Source organism: Leptonychotes weddellii, chromosome 2 (assembly GCF_054177405.1).
Source record: "Leptonychotes weddellii isolate Sample4059 chromosome 2, ASM5417740v2, whole genome shotgun sequence".
Classification (NCBI taxonomy): domain Eukaryota; kingdom Metazoa; phylum Chordata; class Mammalia; order Carnivora; family Phocidae; genus Leptonychotes; species Leptonychotes weddellii.
The window spans coordinates 175,739,629-175,757,426 of NC_138370.1; the positions used below are offsets into that span (position 1 = coordinate 175,739,629).

A 17,798-nucleotide genomic window follows, 5' to 3' on the forward strand; every position below is an offset into this window, starting at 1 on the left:
CATCCATCAATCCACCCATCCACCCACCCATCCATCCATGCCTCCCTCCAGTGCTTGCCAAGCACTTCCCATGAGTGGCCTTGTGCTGGGTGCTGAAGACCACAGAGGATTCAGGCCCAGTCTCTGACTTCAACAAGGCTCCAGACTGGTGGGAAGACTGACCACAAACCAAGCAGTGCTATCCAGGGAATCTGGGCTATGACGTGATGAAGGAGGAATGCCATGAAATTCCTTCTGGTGAAAGGGTGATAGCTGCGCAGGGAGAGTGATGGGCTGGTGTAGCTGTGACGCCAGTGGGAAGTGCGTCTCCTGCCAACACTATACCCACGTCCACACAGAAGCACCAAGGAATGACACGGAGAGAGCCAGGCTTGGGTGTGGCACCCAGTGGCCATCCTGGGGTTGGGAAGCCATGTGGGCAGCTGGCAGGAGGCGTCACCCAGGGCTGGAGTGAGCTGTCCACCAGGCCCCTGGCCCTTGATGGCCGGGTGTTGAGGGGTACCCACAAAAAGAACCAAGGGGTGGCCCTCTGTGCAGGCCCAGGATCTACAGAGAAGGGCCAGCCTGAGCCCCAGGAAGCTCATGCATGGCCAGCCTGGTCCCTGGAAAAGACCGTCTTTTGGGGTGGGAGGCCTGGAGGCCAAGAGTGGAGCCGGCCTCTGGGCACATGTGAGCAGCTAGTGGGAGCACACATCTTGGCGTCTTTGCAAGGGCCATGGGATGGTTTCTCCCCTGTCCCCAGGCCACTGACCTACCTCCGTTCTCCCCAGAATTCAGGCCCATAGCAGACAGAGGTGGTGGTCCTCAGACTCGGCACATCACAACTTCCCACAGTGCTGAAAGAAATGCAGAGTCCTAGGCCCAGCCACAAGGGTCCAGGTCAGCGAGCCGTGGGCCCTCCCACGTGCTTGGGACTACATGACATATTACCTCAATCAGCCCCTGCAACCCGGCAAACAGGAAGGAGCAAACACCTTTAGGGAAGTTAAGAAATGGGCCCAAGCCCTCACAGCCAGTGACCAACCACATAGGACTTGAACCTGGTCCTAACTCCAAAGCTGGTCCTCTTGAGATGCTGCCACCCTCCTCTCCAGGCTGCCAGAAGGAATATTGGGCCAGGGTTTTTAAGGATGATGACCTAAGGAAACATTCCTAAAAACCTATTTTGTTTTTACAAGCCTCACTCTAGAGTGAAGATGAAGAATTTCAAGAGATGTCAGCAATGTTTGCAAATGGCATTAGGGCACCTGGAACACACCCCCGGGGGCAAGTCTCACATCTGGTTTTCGCACTCCAAGCCTCTGGCCTCTGTAAGACCACAGTCGAGTTTTCTCTTGCAAGTACCGCGGGCCTCCTTGCTCAAGAGACTGGCAAACCTACTCCTAGGAGTAGGAATAACCGTGCTCACGCGCCATTTCACGGGACCAGCACTGCCTTCCTCTGGGCATCACGAAGCTTGAGCCACCTCCCTGGGCCGCCGGGCGGTCTGGCAGGATAGGAACCACCTGAGTTCAGTCCTCGCGCTGGAAGGGAAACAGGGTGAGGGAGCTTTCCCGGCAGTTGGTAGGAACATGGGTCCCCCTGAGCCTTCCTGACCTCCTGGACTCAGGATCAAGGCCACAGCCCAAGAAAAGTCCCCGGGTATCAGTTTCAGGTACCGCAAGTGGCTGTGAGTGAACATGAAAGCAAACCAGGGGCCGCGTGGGATTGCTGGGCTGCACCGCGTGGCCAGGAGTCCCCTGTCCGGAGGCGGAGGATGTCTTCCTGCACCCCGTGGAGAGCGGACCTGCCACGGATGTAGCCAGGAGCCACACGGCTGAGCCGTTCTGCGAGTGTCTGGGGCCGGTCCGGCGCTGGGGCTCCATGTGGCGGGTATGTCGGCCCGGCTTGCCGGTCACGAGCAGTTAGGCAGCCAGTGGCTCACGCACCCGGAGGCCACTGCCTGAAGCCGTGTGGCCTCCTGTTGTCTTTGGATGGGGCCCACCGTCCGGCAGGACACGCTCCCCATGGAGTCTGGGGAATGTCCAAACAGCTGCATGAGCCAAGTAGCACAGAAAGGAACCTTGTAACTAAGATGCACACCCTTGCGTGGTGCCCGGTGTGTGGGTGGGTGCTGAGTAAACACTGACTTCGTGGAAGGGGTGGTCCCAAGGGCAAGACCACCTTCAGTCTTTCGTGGGGGATAAAAAGACTGGGAGAAAGGTGACTAGAGCTGAGGCCAGGCTATCAGAAGCACATCAAAAGGGACGGTCCCCAAATGTCAATGATGCAGCCCCATGATAACAGAGGGCCCAACGGCCACCAAGAACCTTAGTGGCCACAAGGAAGACCTCAATCCCAAGATGTTAATGGGCTCTCGAGAATGGTCATGGGGTTTGGGCTGGTTTTTACTGTCTTCTTTATGCTCTGGTGGTTTCCATTTGTATCCGCCCAGCCGGCCCCACAGAGCCTCAGGAGGCTGGCTCCTAGTTTGCACCCAAGGGGGAAGACTCCCAGTCCACAGTCTTTGTCCTCGGGGAGTCGGATTTCCAGCCATGAGCACGCGCCTGTGTATGTGGCCCAGATAGAAGGTCCCTGGTTTGGTCCCCTGCCTTTGTCTGTCTTTGCAGCCCATCCCGCACACAGCATCACACCGATGCAAACCCCTGAAGGCAAACCCTGAATGTCTGAGACCGGACAGTGGGGGCCACCGCCACCTGTGAGGAGACTGTTCCAGCAGGACCAGCAGACGCTAGCCAGGAAGGTTAAATGACTGGTAAAAGTTTTGGAAGATAATGGCCAAACCATCACTATTTGCCAATGACATATAAGGAAAACCCAAGAGAATCAACATAAGACTATTATAACTAAGGTTTTTAAAAAAGTGACCAGTTACAGTAAATATATCAAAGCAAGATAGCTTCTTATTAAAAACAACATGAATAAAAGGTCTTAGATGGGAAGACTACTCACCATAAAGATATAAATTCTCCCGATAGTAATCTATAGATTAAATGAAACCCCAAATTCCAAAGATTCTTTCATTAATCTCGAGAAGGGAGAGCACCAAACTTCACAAAATAATACCAAAGTTGGCACATCTAAGACATTTTTTTCAAGAGACGAGAGAGGTTTTGCCTGCTCCAAAGGATACTGAAAAGTATGAAAGCCACAATAATGGAAACCGTAGGAGCTGATGTGAGAAAAGACACTAAAATAGAAAAAGGCAGAAATGGGCCCAGGAATGTCTGTGATTCTGGCATTTGCTGCAGGTGGCACTTCCAGTTAGGGCCAGCCATCTGGAATCCCTACCTCACACCGTATCTCAAAATCAACTCCTGGTCAACTCAGTACTGTGATACACTCTAGAGAAACAGATGAAAGTAGAAATAATCTTGGTGTGGGAGAGAACGTTCCAAGCATGACCTCAAAGGACGAAGCAGAAAAGATTCTTAGTTTTATATAAGATTTCAAATTTTATTTTAATCTTCATGTTAAATCAAAAAGAAAAAAATTAATACAATCAAAAGGCAAAAGATAAATGAGGGAAAGTAATAGATAATATGTATGTCCCAGGTTTATTGTTCTTAATATGTAAAAACTATTTTTAAAATCAACAAAATATTGTGAAAACTAAAGGCTCCATTAGGCAAAAAGCGAGAAGCAGCAATCATCACAGAGCACAGAGAGATAGCCTATAAATAGTTGGGGAGACATGTTCAGCCTCCGTAGGGAGCAGGGAAGAGTGCATCTGCCCAGGAGACGCCAGTGTTCCTTAACCGCCCAGACTGGAACCGGGAGGACACCGCTGGGAAGGGCAACGGAGCGGGAAAGGCAGGTGCCTTCCTGGGCACGGTGTGATAATGTGGAGACCTCTCAAGCACTGACCATCTGCGGGCCAGGCCCGTGTGCTGTGCTTTCCTCGCTAGCCCATTTCAATGCTGACAAGTGTGGAATGAGGTGGATTCAGTGGTTCGTGCTGTTTCATCAGGGGTGCCGCCTGGTCCTGCCTGGCTCTCATCCTGTGCTTGTCCACGCTGGCTGTGCCACCTCTGACTCAGTGCTGGTATCACAAGCCCCTCCCTCAAGGTGCTGGTCCCAGCAGGCCAGCTTCCAGGAGCTGACCCATGCACAGAGCCACTCCGAGCAGAAACTAACTCTCCACGTCCCTCAGGAGGCTTGTTAAGCTTGTACATTCGTGCTGCTCAGCAGGGGAAGTGCCTGAGAAACACCCTTCAGCAGGAAAAGGAGTCTAGAGGATGGCCCCACACTCTGTTAGGAAAATCACACACACACACACACACAAGTGCACAAACACACAGAGGGCCTCAGGAATGGGGCGCTCCAGCACGCCACCAGAGGTGGGATGAACTGTCCACCAGGCCCCAAGCAGTGGGGACAGGACAGTCAACGTTTTGGCCTCGGAGTGGCATGGGGCAAACCCGGCACGAACCCAGGACGACAATGAACCCAATTCTGTGCCCTCTGGCCCCAAAGGAAATGACATGTAAGCAGTGGTTATGGCTGAGAGTGGAGCTGTGGCATTTTCCTCTTTGACGCTTTCTACATTCCTGAAATAGTGCCCGATGGCCATGTGCTGGCTTCACGGCTGGCGTCTGCAGGCTGTAGGGCATGCCAGCTGCCGTCCATCACTCCCGGAGAACGGGCACGATGATGCAAACAAGTCCTCCAAGAACCTGTCCGCGGGACGCTAACAGGGGTTTGGGCTGGTTTTTACTGTCTTCTTTATGCTCTGGTGGTTTCCATTTGTATCCGCCCAGCCGGCCCCACAGAGCCTCAGGAGGCTGGCTCCTAGTTTGCACCCAAGGGGGAAGACTCCCAGCTGAATGAGCCGCGGCCCTCGGCGCAGCTCGCTGGACCCGGGACAGCTTCTTGCAGCTGCTGGTAGAAAACGCCCACCCAGAGGTATATTACACTCGGGTGGGAGTTCCCCGCAGTTAAAACTATGACCCTGATACTACCAAGGGCCCGCTCTGTGCCGGCCCTGTGCTGGGCCGAGAACATCGGGATGGTCGTGCGTGTGCTCTGGGCCGGACAACTTCCTGGCCGTGTTTGGGCCATGGCGCTGACTGAGGCTTTCAGGGTCAGTTTTCTCACCTGTAAAATGGGCATGTTAGTACGACTGCCCTCACCTGGCTGTCTGAGGGTCCAGGAATGGTGACAACAAAGTCCCTGCATACAGTAAGTGCTCAATAAAAGCAGCTCCTCTTACCCAGTCACTTGCTCCTGGCTGCCCTTTGGGGCCCAGGGTGGGGTTGGGTTCCCCTTTTCTAGGCGTGGTAACTGAGGCTTGAGAAGTCAAGGAACCACTCCGGCAGTTCCCAAAGCTGGAAATTCAGTCTTTAAAAACAGGTCCTGCCCTGCCCTTCCTGTGCTCGGAGGCTCGGAGCTTTGGAAGCAAGAAGAGCCATCCCTGGTCCCCTGGCACCGCCTGTGGTCCTCGGGCGCCCGGGTCATGTCTGCCTGCTCCGCTCCAAGGTGACAGAGCAGTTGCTGATGACAGAGAGGCACCCGCGAGCCGGTCGTGCTGAGCAGGGACCCACGAGTGACCGCCCGGGGGTCCGCCCCCCTCTGACCTGGTCTGCGCCGGAAGGCAGGCGCACTCGCCTACGGGGCCGGGCGGGGAGCCGCTGAGCAGCACGGGCCATCCTGCCGATGGCAGAACAGCCGGATCCGAACTGCAAACCGGGATGAAGGAACGAGCGTGCGACCCGGCAGCTCAGCACCCTAAACTGACCGGACTCATGTGATGCATTTATTTTCTTTGGAAACATTTCCTTGATGGAAACTGCAATTTCCACACAGAATGGATTTTCTTCTCCTTAGAAATCTCAAATTACATCACTCAGGTAAGCTTAAAATAGGATTTAATTACACGATAAAGTCAAAGCAGTTAACAAAGAATCAGATTGGCATCATTGAGCACTAGTGAAGCAGAGCTTTGGAAGAAATCTCAGAATGCGGAAGATCATCAGACCAGAAAGCCCCTGATTGTGAGCACGTGGCCTCCTCTCCGGCATGTGAACGCAGCACGTGCAAAGTCCTAATTATCAAAAAAGGAGTCCATCGGGAAGAGGTGATCATGTGGATTTTCTCTGCACACAGCAAATCTGGCGGAGGCACCTGCCCTGTGCCTTTTGCGGGGAGCCCTCCCCGGGCGGGTATGAACACAGGTGTGTTCAGAAAGGGGCAGCGTTTCCATATCGTCTGGAACCAGGATCTGAGGTCCCCGTCTCCATCAGCTGGACCAGCTTACCTAGATTCAGCTGAACGTGCCGCGTGACTACAGCTTTGATTTCAAACTTCCTATACGGGGCTTATGGACGGAAAACTCTGACCACCATGATGGCCTCTCCAGCACTCTGCTTTCCAGAAGGACAGCAGTCCAGAGGTTTTTATAGAGCTACAAAAAATAAGCACATACATGAATAATAAACAAGGTTCCTCACACAGCCGAGGGGACAGACACAGATCCCCTCATATGCTTTTGCTGAAAACACAGAAAATCCTCTGGTCACTTTTTAGAAAATTTTAAGATGATTTAATTTACATCCATCTTTTTTTCTCACAGAAAACAACTGGAAACACGTAATACTTTAAAACACGCTTAGGGTGACAGCTTTGTACGTGTCCTTTTCTCTGGGAACTCTCGTAGGGGGAGGCCCGCAGGGTTCTGCAGGTGAGCGCTAGCTGTCTGCTCTGACACGTGCCCCCTCCCCTGCGCAGCTGAGGGGGTGCCTGCACACGGGCCCCGTCCGCCTGCACGTCTGGGCCAGTGGGCGACCTCCTCCAGCATGCTCACAGCAAACCCCTTCCGCCGGGCTGCCCCGTGGGGAAAGCAGAGCAGTGTCTATCCTGGAGGAAGGCCATGCACATTGCAGGAGCTGCTGACTGGTTCTTCATCCACCCCAAACACGGCGCCCAGGCTGACAGGTCTCCAGTCCACAGAGCCAGGGAAGGGGCCTCCTATGTACTGGGCTGGCCTTGACAAACTTTACTCTTTTTTTTTTTTTAAGTAGGCTCCACACCCAACATGGGGCTCGAACTCAACCTGAGATCAAGAGTCGCATGCTCGACCACGGAGCCAGTCAGCTGCTCCTTACTTTGAAGAAGCCAGTGTCCCTGCACCTGCTGAGTGCACTCCTGGGCCCCTCCAAACGCTCTGCTTGCTCCCCCAGGGACACTCAGCCTCGCTCTCTCCGCACAGGTCACATATGGCAATTTGGAACATGATGCTTCATGGAATGATCATCTTAAATAAGCTCTGGCAGCCGGGTCTGTTCACTTAAAATGCACTTCTCACCTAGCAGCCCCTGGTTACAATGTGTGCCGTATACACCTGCCTGTCAGGTGAGGCCTCGGGATTCCACGGTGGAATCCGGAGCCAGAAAGAGCCTGCAGCTCAGGGACAGGCTCCTGCGCACCAGCCACTCTTCGGCCCGGGGGCCGGGCTGTCTCTGCAGGGCAGTGAGCCGGCCGCCCTGGCTCCTGCACCCGCTAACACTCCCGGGGACTCAGGGCCTCTCATGATGCCATGTCCAGGTCCTCCTCAAGTGCATGTCAGCCGGATGCCTGGTAAGTGCCCCCATGGGCAGGTCAGCCTCAGCCCCCTGCCTTACTGGCACGTCCTCCTGCGTGCACCCACTGGGGCCCGGGCCACACTGGGGACTGAGGTCCGGTCTCCTGTCTTCTCTCCAGGTGGTAAATCTCTACCCACATCCTGGCTCTGCTGTTTCCTGGCTGGGCAGCTGTGGGCAGGCCACCTGGCTTCTCTGGATGTCGGGTTTCTCCCTGGCAAAGCGGCTGTGTAACAGACACCATGTGGGAGGGGCCTAGAGGACAGCGGGCCTCTAAAGATGTTACTGTCCCCACACCGGCCTGGGGACTTCTTCTATCCTGCCCACCCCAGGGCCCAGTACACCATCCCAACCCCAGGTGTGGCCTGGGCCAGGCCACAGCCAGGGCACCTGCTCGCTTCCCTGGAGAAGTCTGTCCCCCGAGCACACATGGAGGGCTCCTGCCCCCTTACGTTCGGTCTCCACTGAAACAGAGCCTGAGTTGAAAGCAGGTGTTTCAGCACAAAGAACATGGCCTTGGGGGTCGGGGTCAGGTGGGGTCCCGGTCTGTGAGACCTCAGGCGAGCGGTAACACTGCAACAACAAGCTGTAGGTGGTGCACTCCTGGAAGGCACTGAGCAGACCCGTGAGCATCCCGTAGCACGCGGGATAGGAGTGGGCTCAGGAACGAGCATAGCAACGGTCCCATGGCAGGACAAAGTGGGGGCACCTGCCTGGGGGCGACACTTGGGCTGGAGGCCAGGGAAGGGCTGAGAGGCAGCGTTCTGCTCAGGTGCAATGTGGAAGTGCTCCAGGCAGAGGGACAGCCGGTACAAAGGCCCTGTGGTGGGGAGGCCTAGTGTAATAGAAGAACAGAGGGGGACAGTCAGGCTGGAGTCCAGCGGGCAGGAGGAGCACAGCATAAAATGACCCTGCAGAACCAGGCAGACAGAGGTCAGGCTGCCTGGACTGGGGGTGCGGGAAGGGAAGTGCATGCAGGTTTGGGGATGAGGGATGGTGGTGGAGCGCTCAGCAGAGGAGTGACCTGACAAGATCACTTGAAGAAATCATTCTGGAGCATAGCACGGCAAGAGAGATCAGGGAGCCAAGCGGGGGCTGCTGGGAAGCGAAAGTACCAGGGGTGAATGGTCGGTTGACAGAAAGGGTCAGGGTCCTGCACTGTGAGATGTCAGGAAAACCCAGCACTGGGAACGGCCCCTGGGGGTGTGAGAACAAGAGGACCGCCGCAGGGCCCCCGCACTCGACAGGGGCTTGTGCTGATCCCAGCACCCCGGCCCTAGGAGGGCGGTGCCGCCAGCCCACATCTCCCGGGAAGGCGGGCCGGGGTGAGGCTAACTCGCCCCAGACCACCCTGACCTCTCCTGGCCCCTCCCTCCACCGCTGCCTGAGTGGAGCACGTTCCGGAAGGCGCCAGGGCGCTCCTGGCCCATGCCAGCATCCCAGGCTCGGCAACAACCACCAGCACCCCCAGAGCAGCCCCCACTGGTGCTCGGATGCGCGGCGTTTCCCACCCGGCCTCACCTCACCGTCGGCTCTGCCAATCGGGGAGTTCAGGACAAAGTCGGGAGGGGCGATCACGTCCACCAGGGCAACCGCATCATCTTTCAGCTGTTGGAAAACAAAGTCCATTCGCTTGGCAACCCCCAGAAATCTCCATGGCGACCGCTGAGAAACAGAGTGCTGGCCGTTTGTTGCTACAACCCGCTAGCAACAGTAACCCCAGCAGGAGCGTGCGTGGCTCGGTTACTAACGCATTATCTTTCCGTTGGCCTGCATCACAGATTCCCTTGGTGTGTGTCTGAATATTTTCTCCATGTTGCTAATCACTTAAGACTTCCAGTGCATTAACTGTTTTTCAATAAGGTAGGGGCTGCTCGTAAAAGCGGCTCAGCAGCTCACTAACCAGCAGGCGTCCTCAGGTTTGTGTCTGAATCCTGCCCGATCTGGGCAGCTGCCGTTCCAGCAAAGGAAAACATGTCCGGAAAAAATGTGCCAGGGAAGGTGTTTATGGGCACCTGGGAAAGCCGTCCTACCAAGGCTGTCTGGTGTGCGGAGGTTTTATGACGCCCCTGTCCCCTCGTGCAAGTGGTTCTTCAATAGGACACGTGGAATTTATGGGAGAAGACTCCCAAGGACTTTCTTGAAATGCAAAAACATTCTTTTTTTTTTAAATAATTGTGAAGTGCCTCGGCTGCACCTGGAGTGGGACGGTTTCGGCAGCGCAGACGGAAAGCACCTGGCTGGCTTGGAATAACCCAGTCCACACAAGAGAGGAGAGGAGCACATCTTCGTGGCTCGGGTGCTGCTCATTAGCATACCCGCTCCCTCGCTCCACGGCCACACGCCCTCTGCCCCTCGGCTCACAGATGAACAAGTCTGCCCACTTCAGATGGAACCATCAGCACAGCAAGGCCCCTTGTCTAGATAGGGGTCAGCACACCTGCCATACAGCAGCAGGAAACGGTCCGGCTCAGCGGCCACCTCTGCCGAGGCCACACCAACACACCCACAGACGATGCACGAGTGAACTGCTGGACGGGGCTTGCACCCCCTCCACCTGTCTGACCCAGGCGCCCCGGAGTGACCACAAGGACCTGGGCCTCCCCGGTGGCGGACGGAAACGAGGCATCCGGGGCATGACTGTGCATGCGACCACCTGCCCGCCTGGGCCACAGCCGCCAGGTGCAGGTCCTGGGGGACGCAGCTATTTGAGAGCAAGGGGAACACACCCAGGAAACCCTCCAGTTACTGGTTTTACTGGGCGGAGAGTACGCGTGGCCACACATGGGTGCGGTGCGGTCACAGATGCACGCCGATCCAGAACCCCCGGAGACTGAGGGATGGCCACTGGCGAGCTGAGTCTGGGGAGAGGTTTGAAAACCAGTCAGAGGTGCTGCCTGGAACCACATCGACTCTGAGCTCCAAGAGGGAGAAATGGAGCGGCATGTCGCCGGTCATTTGAGACACCTTATAAAAGGGTTTCCTGCCATCAAGAGGAGAGACGACTCTGCTAAGGACAGTTGCCTAGTTCAGGGGGACCAGCACATGAGGCCCTTCAAGTGTTGCTGGTGACAATCAAAGACCAACACCTCAGTCACACGGGCCCCTTTCCATGGCCGACAGCCGTGGGGCTACAGTGACTGATGGGACGGCACAGCTCTGGACATGTCCACCCCCGTAGAAAGGCCCACTGGACAGAGCACCACTAGAGCACAGGGTGGGGGTTTGGCCCACGTGACCTTTCTGTGATAAAGGTAAAAGAATGCCATACACAAAAAAAATACCATGAAATGAATTTAAGCCGGAGGCTGAGTCCCTGGAAAGCTTGAGAGAATTACCAGGGTGGCTGTAAAAAGTGCATTACAGAGTACAGACTCTAAGACATTCCCTAAGAGTTACTCTCTGCCTAAGATTCCTGACATAGGCATATTTTCTTGTAATCTTCCTGTTTTTGCTCAGCGTTGCACACACACGAATGTGTGCAAAGCAAAGGCGTGTGCCATTATGCAGTGGTTACATGTAACGCGGGCGAATCGTGATGACGCGAGAGTGATCGCAGCTCACCTGTGAGCACAGGTCCAGGATGGCGTTCTGGATCATTTTACCTGCTTGCTCACCAGAAAAGTAGCCACCTGCAAGCACAGCACTGGTTACACTGGGGCCTGGTACCCCACATCCACGTTAGCCCCCCCAGGTGCTTTATGTGAGGTCTCCCAGCTGCGGGAACATGCTGGCCGGGGCCAGGGTTCCCGTGTCCCTTTCCCATCGCTGTGCATGCACCAGGAGGTCACGGCCAGGCCAGGAGAGCTCCTCGACCACCACCAACCATGATCAGCCCACCTCCACCACCATCGTGGGCTTGCCATGGCATCTTGCGGGCCCCAAGGCCGTGGCCTGTGCATCTGACAGCACATTTGCTGCAGAATCTTTTGTTTGATTTTTGTGAAAGAAACTGTCCATCCCTTGGAATTGTCATGTCTTAGCACACGGGCCCCTGCCCTGCACCTTGCCACTCCCTGGGTCCGAAGCCCGCTCTCCCCTTGTAAACCTAGCCACGCGCTCTCACCACCTCTGTGGGGCAACACCAGCCCTGAGGGGGAAAACCTGGTTCTTGGAGAGGGGAGCAGGACAAACAGTCTCACTCTTCAGAAAGCCAAGATACACACACAGGATGAGAAGAGATATACAGGCTGTCATAGCATTAACTGTCTCGGGGGAAATTAGAGAAAATGGTCTAAAAATGCTCCTTAGAAGGACAATAATGAAAACAGATTGAGAAATCCAGGCCTACCCCATTTTCACCAATCTTCTGGGAATCAGCCCCCACACCACCTCCTCCAGGAAGCCCTCCTGGGTCCTCAGGCTGGGCATTCCTAAGAGTGCTTCCCAGCAGCCTGGGCTCGTGTCTATCTGGGTCCCATGGGCCGGGAGGCATGGGCTTCAGCTCACTATAGACCAGCTCCCTGCCTAGCTAACGTGGGCCTCCTGGAAATATTCTCTGAACTGGAAACAGACTTCAAAGGGCCCTGGACGAAAGGGAAACGTCCTGTCCTGATGCCGCTTTTCTTACCGTGGATTCTAGGCTCCTCATCTGCCCACAGGCTCCCCCAGCCTGTGAGGAATGCCCAGTGAATGCACATGGAGGTAATACCTCACGAGAAAGGCCAAGTCTCCTGGTTAGGACGCGGCTGGAATCCCCAGGCAGGACCGGGCGGGACAGGACGGGGGGGCAGGTGCCCACCGCAGGGGCTCACCTTGGTAGAGCAGGGCCGTGTGCTGGCTCAGGGACCACAGGGCATAGAGGGCACTGAGCCGCCCCAGCACGGCCCGCAGCGGGGGCGGCACGTGGGGCTGGTGCGTGTACTCGTGGAAACTCCGCACCACCGTGAGCTCCAGGAACGCCAGGGCCAAGGGATGGCAGTGGTATACCTTAAAACAAAACACAACACAGGGCCGCCGGCCCCCGTGAGCCGGCAGCTGGGGCCCCGGTTACAGACTGCAGGGGGCGGTGGAAGAAACCGCTGGGCACACAGGCCAGGGTGGGAGCTCCAGCGCACGTCCCCGGGCAGGACAATGACACCAAATGAAGTCGTGCACGGAGGGGGCACGGCATGAGCATCACCTGTGTGCAAACACCGCAGGAAGGCCAGCGGCCAGAGAAAGCTGAGGCCGAGGCCGGGGTCCGTGCGCTCCACGACCTGGGGAAGGCCAGTGGCCGCTCCCAGCTCGGCCCCACCTGACACGTACAGGGACAACCGTGCCGGGCCCTGCAGCTCAGACACGGGACCATTCCCAGCCGGCCTGCAGGTGCAGGAGTTCTGACGCCCGCTGTGTTTGTGGGAGCAGGAGGCCTCGGCCGGTCTTCTGGTCCCGATGTGTCCTTCTTAACCAGCACCCCCAGAGCCCGCTGAGCATCATCAGCTTCATTAGGTTTTCTTTTCCCGTCTCCACTGTCATTTTACCAGATCTGTTCTGATGAGAAGAACAGCACTCGCGTGGCCTGAGCTATACTGAGGAGCATGCGGTGCCTTCCGTGTCTACACCCGACCCTGGCTGGCATCTTTGGTTGTCAAAACTCAGGGGTGCTGTTGACACCTTCGTGGGCAGAGGTGGGGTGCTGCTGAGCATCCCACAGCGCACAGGACAGGCCCCCCAGGAATTGTCCGTGGATGGTCAGACGGAGCCTCTGCTCCCCCAAGCTCCTCTAGGCGGGGACAGGCGGTGAGGCCGCGGCTCTGCCCGTGGGCTCCTGCACAGTCCGCTGACCCCCCGGGCCGTGCCGTTTAACTGTCCCCGCGGGGAGTCCAACGTGGCTGGGGGTCAGCTGTCACTCGGAAGCAGCGAACCCGGGACAAGTGCTTGCAGACTGCGAGCGCTCGAGGGCAGGGCCGTCACCTGTGAAGAGTCCGGAGGGCCAGCCCCTGCCCCCAGCCCCTCCCCCTCTCCCGCGAGCCCCCACCCCCACGAAGCCCTAAACCATCAGGTCCAGCTGTTCATTTCTGCTGTGCTCTAATTCCTGAGGATATTTGCACAGGAGCGAATCATGGACACTTCAGGCAAAAAACGAACTCCTCATTTTCCACATTCAGACCTCAGTTCAGGGCAAAGAGCCAGGGCCTGGGGATGGCGCTGGGTTCCGGGCCAGCCCCAGCACAGCTGAGCCGGGTGACCCAGGGCATGTCTCTTGGCTCCGACTGCCCGATCCATCAGAGAAGACGGCAGGAAATGACCCGTGTCAGGAGCCCCGGGTGCGGTGGGGCGAGGAGAACACGGTTCATCTGCCTTCGGAGGCCAGCAGCTCCGGGCGTATGGGGCCCCACCGCCCACCGTTTTACACATGCTCACTCTGAACACGGGAGGGTACTACTCGGCCAAAAAAGGCAATAAACGCATCTTTTTTTTTTTTTTTAAAGAACCTACGGTGTGCGGCCGGCTTGTAGAAGGTGCACAGCAAGGGGCAGCTGTTCAGGGGTGGGCAGGAGGGGATGCGAGATAAATGCGCTCCCCCATGAGTCAGAGTCAGCACGCTCTGTATTTTCACGGAAAAGCAGCCCCTAACCGCGCCACAGGGCAGAGCAGCTCCTGCCCCCACGACCCGCCGGACACCATCCTTCCCCTGCATGCCCGGGTCGTGCTCGGCGACCGCTGTGCCGACGCTGGTTCCCCGGCCAAGAGCCCTTCCCCGGTGGGACGCCCTGCCGGTCCCGCTGCATGTGCGTGCCCAGCCTGCAGCCTGTCTCCGGACTTTGTTTACAGAAATGGTGAGCGTTGACACGGTCACATCTGACCACTTTTTCTTTTTTACGGCTTCTGGTTTCCTGTCTCAAGAAGGCGCGTCCCATGCCGAGGCTACACATGCATTCTCTCTGAAATTTTCCTCTCGTGCCCAGTTGCTGCTCAGGTCACCGTATGGGAAGGGGCTGTGTCCTCCTGGGGCGTCTGTGAGCGTCCAGCCCAGGCCGTGAGAGCTGACCCAGGGCTTGCTCTTCGCAGGCTCTGGGATCAGAGCCAGGCGAGGCTGGCCTCTCCTGACCTTTTCTGCCGTGTGACTCACTGAAGTGCTGCCACGGAGTGCTTTAACGAAGGCGTAAAGGTGAATTATTTCTAAAACGGCTGAGCCCCTGCTTGAGGTCCGGTGTCAGGGTGCCGGGCACGGGCCAGCAGGCAGGCGTGCAGAGGGACGGCACGGAGACCCACAGCCACCTCCAGGCAGCTCTTCGGGATTCGGACGCAGCGGGAATGGGTGCCTCTTGTGCCCTCCATCTCTTTGGGGCCTTGGCTTGTGACTCTAGGGAGGCCCTCCACTTCCACTTCCGAGTGACAGCCTGATGGGCAGGGAAAGGGGTGACATGGGACAGGCTAATCCACCCCCGTCAGTGTCCAAAAGACTAAGCCTACTGTGGCCCCAGCCGTTCCGGAAGGATCCTTGCCACGCCTCCTACTTTGGTCGCCATGGCACTGAGGTCAAGTTTACTGATGGGGGCCACCTGCTGAATTCCTGTAAGTCCTGGTTTCCAGTTATCCATCCAGGCCTTTCCAGTCAAGATGCCATCCTGTTCCTCACTTGCACACCTGGGGCAGGTGTGTCCAGCAGGTCCCTGGAGACACCGCTGGCTTTGCTCCTGACCACATCCACCCAAGCACTGAAGCTGCCCATCACAGTGTAACGGGAGGGGTTGGGGTTCATTCAGAGGAGACGGGCAGACGTAGATGCTGAGTTCTCAGAGGACATGAAATGAGCCTCACAAAACAAGGCCAAGAAGGAATGACACCAGTTCTACAAACTTCTTACGTTTCCTTTATCCGTGGCCTCCCAAACGACAGCCGTCACCCCAGATGGACTGGATGTATGGGTCACAACAGGCCAGATCCTGATGCCAGGAGGTGTTTTAGAGCAGGCTGCCTTTGTGCGGTAGGTTCCGGAATGTGGGAGCCAGCCCAGTCCAAGCATGAGAACCAAAGCCACCCTGGGACCATTCCCACCAAGGCTCCCCGAGAAGGGCAGTAATGCCCCGAGAGAAAGCAAGTGTGACCTCGCGTGTCACCAAGCCGCCGCCGGTCGGCTGAGAGGGACCAGGGCTGGGGCCCCACAACCCAGCGTCCCCGCTCCAGCCGCGGCCAGACGCCGCCGGGCACCTTGAACACAACACCCACAGTCCAGTGAGGTCCCTGCAGCAGACCAAGGTGCAGAGAAGCCACGCTCCCGTGGTCACAGGGGCCGGAGGGCTCGGCCGCCACCACCACGACAGGCAGCTTACCGAGGCCACGGCAGTGCAGGAATTGGGAGTGAATCAAACAAGCGATTTTTTAAAACAGACATATACCTGACTGTTGTTTCTTGCTTCAAAGTCATTCCTTCCTGATCTTTTCTCTTGATTTAATTTCTGATAACTCTTGCGGAGCAGGTAACAAACCAACCACTCGTAAGCCGCCAGGGGAACTTCAAAACAAGAAACAGAAAAACCAAAAGTAACCATAGAGCATCTACCGTCTGCAGAGCACTCCCCCGGGATGGGCAGATGGGCAGCTCGCGGGCACCAAGCCACCTTCGGGATGAGTCTATGAAACACGGACACGCGAGGGCACCCCACGTTCCACACTGTTCCAGCAACCAGAGGCCAGGGGGCCGCGGAGCCACCTTTGGGGTGAGCACCTTGTTTGGGAGGGCTGCAAATTCTGGCTGGGGCTCACGTGCTTCATCTGCTGGGACACGGTACATTCCCTCAGTGTCACTACAGATTCGCGGGGACAGCAGGGCACCTTTGCGGCAGAGGACGGGCAGGCGGCAGGAGGAAGGGGTGCCCGTTCCCTGGCCAGCCCAGCCCTCGGCCTCCCTGGGGCTGGAGGGCAGCTGAGCTGGGCGTTCTCACTGGCTCCCAAGGAGCCTCTCCCAAGGAGCTCTGAGGGAGGAGACAGATTGCAGACATACGGGCCGGCGCTGGAAGGGGTAGAAGGAAGACCCACCGGAGAGACTGCAGGGTGCCCCCCCGACCCCTGTCCTCTCCCTGCCCCCAGCACTGTGCCACGTCTGTGGGCCCCTCTCCTCCTCATCACATCTCCGCCAGGGCTGATGCTGACACGGCATATCCTATGGACCAGGCAGGTTCCAAACTCCCCAGAACACCCTGCCACACAGAGCTGTTACCACCCTCCCGAGGAGGACCTGGGGCACAGAGGGAGTGGGCAGGAGTCGTCTGACCTGGACACACAGCCCCGAGTCCACACTTTCACGCCCCCCCACCCCGGCACAGAGTCGGGCACAGAATTGGGCACCGGGGTGAGGCCACAGGGCACGGGGGAGCCCTTCCGCTCAGCAGCTGCTCTAGGCTCACAGTTCCCAGGAGGGACCGTGGGGACCTGGCCACACCGGGTCTGGGCCCAAAGCCTGGGCGAAGGGTCCTTGGGATTGCTCCTGCATCACACAGCCCACTCCCGGGAAGAAGACAGGCAGCGCTCTCTGGGGTCCCATCGTGGACCCTCGACTGGATCAGCACAACTGCTCATGGCCTGCAGTTTCTCTGAGGTCTCCTCTCACAGCTGTCCTCAGTCCAGAGTCCTGCCATGCATGGTAGCTCCAATGGGAGCCCCAAAAGACATGCTCACGTCCTGCCCCAAACCTGTGAACGTCTTTCTCAGGAAAAGGCAGACGTAATCAGAGAGGAGATCCCCCAGGAGTGGGTGGGCCCGAAATCCAACAACGAGTGTCCTACTAGGATCAGAGGAGAGATACACATATGGGCGAGGCCATCGGGGGGACAGGGGCGATGGAGCCCAGGATGCCTGGGGCCCTGACCCACCGTCCCGCCCAAGCCTCTGGAGGGAGCGCAGCCCAGCCCACACCTTCTGTCCAGACTTGCCAGAGAGAAAACATTTGTTTCCGGCCCCGCCCACACTCCCCAGGGGGCACCGCCACAGCATCCAGTGTCCCCAGACCTGCCTCTCCTGCCCCACCTCCTAGTCCCGGGGCTCCTGGGCACGTCCGCCAGACACTCGACTCCACGAGCGACACCTGAACTCAGCGTCATCCCACCTCTTCGCCCTGACCACTGGGGGCTTCATTCGCACCCAGCCGTCCATCCAGCGAGCCCCTCAAGGCCGGCCAGCCACCTGCCGACCACCTCTCTGGCCTCCCACCCTTCCACTCTCCTCTCCCAGGCTGCCTCTGCCTGGGTCCCCATTTCCTGGCTGATCTCCCCTTCTGAAGCGGGGCTCTGACCTTGG

General features: G+C 57.5%; 1 protein-coding gene across 1 annotated transcript in view; it reads right to left on the reverse strand.

Moving 5' to 3' along the window:
• Nucleotides 1-5,850: 5,850 nt before the first annotated feature.
• ACOX3 (acyl-CoA oxidase 3, pristanoyl) overlaps nucleotides 5,851-17,798 on the reverse strand; it is a 29,929-nt gene continuing 17,981 nt past the window's right edge. Inside the window, exons 9-13 of the mRNA XM_081813180.1 lie at nucleotides 15,902-16,017; nucleotides 12,332-12,506; nucleotides 11,142-11,209; nucleotides 9,099-9,185; nucleotides 5,851-6,403 (exon numbers count right to left, since the gene is read on the reverse strand). Of these exons, the coding sequence (XP_081669306.1) occupies nucleotides 6,284-6,403; nucleotides 9,099-9,185; nucleotides 11,142-11,209; nucleotides 12,332-12,506; nucleotides 15,902-16,017 (566 nt within the window). The 3' untranslated portion in view covers nucleotides 5,851-6,283. The remainder of the gene's footprint in view (nucleotides 6,404-9,098; nucleotides 9,186-11,141; nucleotides 11,210-12,331; nucleotides 12,507-15,901; nucleotides 16,018-17,798) is intronic.